This window comes from Tachypleus tridentatus, chromosome 6, assembly GCF_004210375.1.
Source record: "Tachypleus tridentatus isolate NWPU-2018 chromosome 6, ASM421037v1, whole genome shotgun sequence".
Classification (NCBI taxonomy): Eukaryota; Metazoa; Arthropoda; class Merostomata; order Xiphosura; family Limulidae; genus Tachypleus; species Tachypleus tridentatus.
Window position 1 is genome coordinate 167,659,812 of NC_134830.1, and position 4,401 is coordinate 167,664,212.

A 4,401-nucleotide genomic window follows, 5' to 3' on the forward strand; every position below is an offset into this window, starting at 1 on the left:
ATAATTTCTGAAATTTTTAAGTGTCAATCCCAGTCGTGCCACCTGCATACTGTTGATATTGAAGCCATCTTAATTTCTCTCAACTGTAAGGACAGTTTGTCAGCTTGGGCAGTTTTATAGTATATTTAGTGATTCGAGTTCCGAGTTTCAGGGAACAATATGATTACGTTATTTATTTTTAACCAACATTTTATGTGAACTTTTTAACTTATTTGTTGGTTCTGAGTGTGTATGTGTTTTTTTTATAGCAAAGCCACATCGGGTTATGTGCTGAGCACACCGAGGGGAATCGAAACCCTGATTTTAGCATTGTAACTCCGTAAACTTACCGCTGTGCTAATGGGGCTTGATTCTGAGCTCTTGTAACGGTAGAGTTGACTTGGATGTTAGCACCTTCAGAAGGATTACCCTATTCAGTTAAATGTACAACAAAAGTACCATATTTAATTTTAGTACGTTTTCACTGATATAAACATTCACATTTTAGAACTCTTGTAATGGCAGAGTTCTCTAGCACATCAGCATCATTAGAATAATTATTCTCTTTAGTGTCATCTACAGTAAAACTATCATGATTGTTTTTACACATGGGAGTTGGTTTCGGAGATCTTGTAATGAAAGATTTATTTTGGCTGTCAGCACTTTCAAGAACAATAATATTTTTGTGGTGATCTTCTGGTTTGCAGATAGGCCTCGTGGTGATAATTTCGTCATAGTTGTTGCGAAGTCCAGTAGTCATTGGCCTGATGTAGTTAAATGTCTTATTTTGAATATTTTCATCACCGTCTATTGTCTCTCCTGATGCTGGTGTTTCTGTCTGAAGATGTAAAACATAACTATATATAGTGGTGCAACATTCATCAATGGAGAAAATGTTTTGTTTTAATAGCATTGATCGTTTAATAAACATCTTATATAATTTATTTCTTTATATAACAATTTCTTTAATATAATATACGTAAAACCAAACACATGTTTGTATAAAAAATTATATATTATGAAATTGGTTCCAGATATTTGATAAACGTTTTCAAGATAACTAGGAAAATTATATCACGCATTGTTCCAATTGGTAAGTAAGGTAATATACAGCAAACAATAGCTGTAAATACTGTTTCACATTTATATTTTGAACATTCCCAAAGAATAATTGGATTGTTTATATTACTGTTAAGACGAGATAAAAACTACTGTTATAAATAAATATCAGTTTTTCTCCTCATTTCATTGTTATACAATTTATGCATGTGATGAACAGTTACGTAATCTGAACTGCAAATGACTGGTCATTTATTTTATTTGGAGAAAAAGTTTTCAAACTGTATCATTTTAGTTATTATTTTGAAGCAAATCATGTAGTTTAAAGTGTTTTTAAGGTATTCAATAATCATAATAAAGTCAGAAAGAAGATAAATGGATGTCTTGCTAAAGGAAACCATCAGACCACTGAATACTGACTGACTATAAAGAAAGTTATAATGTGTCTAAAAGTGTCGTTAACAGGATGTGGAACCAGTTGTAACAAAATGACACACTGACTATAAGGGAAGTTGTAATGTGTCTAAAAGTGTTGTTAACAGGATGTGGAACCAGTTGCAACAAAATGACACACTGACTATAAAGTTGTAATGTGTCTAAAAGTGTCGTTAACAGGATGTGGAACCAGTTGTAACAAAATGACACACTGACTATAAAGAAAGTTGTAATGTGTCTAAAAGTGTCGTTAACAGGATGTGGAACCAGTTGTAACAAAATGACACACTGACTATAAAGAAAGTTGTAATGTGTCTAAAAGTGTCGTTAACAGGATGTGGAACCACTTGCAACAAAGTTACACAGATACTTGAGTAATGGATTAAACAGAACACCATCCACATATTAAGAAGGTTACCCTTATCTGTTGAATCGCCGCAATTATGAGGCATCTGCTTAATAACTGAATCTGATGTTCGTAGTTGCAACAGAATGTCATTTTAGTGTAAGACAGTTAAACACTCAATAAGCTTTGCAATACGAGCAGAAAAGGTATATTACAGTTGCAATAAGACATAAAATAACACGATTTAAATATCGGTAGTGGAAGTATATATACAAATGCAAAATCATGAATAGCCACTCTAACCTTTATGTACTCCGGATGTAATTAATGTTATACATTATAGAAAAGGTATTGCCTCTTACCCACACGTACTGAGTTTGAAGAAGATATAACTGACAAGTTTTACTGGTGCACAGTCTTATCAGACCTTAATAGTATCGAACATGTATCTGTTTCTTTTGGAAGAAAAGTCACATGTATTCAAATGACTCTGAACATTAAAGATTATCTGAACGCATGTTTTTAAGTAGTTGGGACTATCCCAGAGTCTTATCAACAATGATTTTACGTTGCATACATTACATTAAAGTGAAATATTTTTGACTGTAAAAGTGTGAATTCACTTCTATCAAATATTAATTTCTAAGCATAAGATGAATTAAGATGATTAATGGTCAGCTACTTGAATATCAAACCACATATTGATAATTAAATGTAAGATTTTCATACAAATTAAATATAAGAATGATTGCCATTATTTTATAACAGCAATGCTGCCTTCGTGCTATTAACGTACTATTCATTCTATCAACGTAGACAATGGAATGAATACATAATATATAATTGCGCAACACATGTGTACATATAAATAAACTTATAATAAGTGAAAGTTTAATATTGAGTCCACAACGCTGTTGTTAGTGGATATATGACTATGCTGTATAATACTGAGTATCATTAAAAATAAAAAAAAAACTTTAAAGGAATACGAACCCTTATCCGTGAATCATATTTCAATGTCTCTTCAGGTATGTCATCACTGATGTTCATTGTGACATCTTCAACAGCACCTGAAGTAGACTTGTGCATGTCCCTCGGAAGACAATTTACAGAAAAGTCCATTCGTTCCAGTCTTCTTTAACCCGGAGGAGGAAACAACAAAAAAGCTATAAAATCATTTAAAGAAAACACGTGTTTTAATATTATTAAAATACACATTTTTTATTACATGATCTATGAGTAATTAGTTACACCTTTATTTATAAACGGTATTTATATCATTATACAAGCAGACTCATTCTCAAGCAACAAACAATTCCACCGATTCTTTAGCCAAGTGTGTTCAGTCATAATGTTTCGAATCATCCAGTCTAGTACTTTATATGAAGGCAGGTGTATCAATATAATGCCCCATATGAAGATGAATGTATCAAATTAATACCTCACCTGATATCAGATATATCAACATATTATATCATATGATTTTGTTTGTTTGTTTTGAATTTCGCACAAAGCTATTCGAGGGCTATCTGTACTAGCCGTCCCTAATTTAGCAATGTAAGACTAGAGGGAAGGCAGCTAGTCATCACCACCCACCGCCAACTCTTGAACTACTCTTTAACCAACGAGTAGTGGGATTGACCGTACATTATAACGCCCCCAGGGCTGAAATGGCAGGCATGTTTGGTGCGACCGGGATTCGAACCCGCGAACCTCGGCTTACAAGTCGAACGCCTTAACACGCTTGGCCATGCCGGGCCCTATATCATATGAAGACAGATATGTGAATATAGTATCTCACATGAAAGCAGATGTTTTTAACAGCAGTGTGGGTACCGACACCAAAGTTTATTGAAACATTTGATAAAATAATTTAAATTAAATTTCGTACAGTCAAACAAGAAATAAAACGCGATTTTTCCTTCTGTTTTCTATATATACACAATAGTACTAAAAATTAGTTCTAAATCACTCTTTTACTTGTTGCTATATCACATGTAAACACATCCAGAAAAATACTTCAAAAATTCTCTCGTACAAGTTCAGTATGTAGTATTAACTATAACTGAAAGTATGTTTAATCATCAATTCAGTAAGTAGTATTAACTATAACTGAAAGTATGTTTAATCATCAATTCAGTAAGTAGTATTAACTATAACTGAAAGTATGTTTAATCATTAGTTTAGTAAGTAGTATTAATTATAACTGAAGGCATGTTTAATCATCAGTTCAGTAAGTAGTATTAACTATAACTGAAAGTATGTTTAATCATCAGTTCAGTAAGTAGTATTAACTATAACTGAAAGTATGTTTAATCATCACTTCAGTATGTAGTATTAACTATAACTGAAAGTATGTTTAATCATCACTTCAGTAAGTGGTATTAACCATAACTGAAAGTATGTTTGATCATCAGTTCAGTAAGTAGTATTAATTATAACTGAAAGTATGTTTAATCATCAGTTCAGTAAGTAGTATTAATTATAACTGAAAGTATGTTTAATCATCAGTTCAGTACGTAGTAGTAACTATAACTGAAAGTATGTTTAATCATCAGTTCAGTAAGTAGCATTAACTATAA

At 32.0% G+C, this 4,401-nt stretch overlaps 1 protein-coding gene across 1 annotated transcript; it reads right to left on the reverse strand.

Annotated features, from left to right (window-relative positions):
* Positions 1-348: 348 nt before the first annotated feature.
* Positions 349-2,963, reverse strand: LOC143251532 (uncharacterized). The gene is made up of 2 exons (XM_076502804.1): positions 2,813-2,963; positions 349-817 (listed from the first exon to the last, which is right to left on the reverse strand). Exons 1-2 carry the CDS (start codon positions 2,939-2,941, stop codon positions 461-463), a joined length of 486 nt encoding a protein of 161 aa, XP_076358919.1. The 5' UTR covers positions 2,942-2,963; the 3' UTR covers positions 349-460.
* Between the last annotated feature and the right edge of the window lie 1,438 nt (positions 2,964-4,401).

Coding starts and splice junctions, on each gene's coding strand:
- LOC143251532 (XM_076502804.1), bottom strand. CDS start 2,941: ATGGACTTTTCTGTAAATTGTCTTCCGAGGGACATGCACAAGTCTACT. Junction 818..2,812: donor AATATGATTCACGGATAAGG/GTTCGTATTCCT, acceptor TTACATCTTCAG/ACAGAAACACCAGCATCAGG.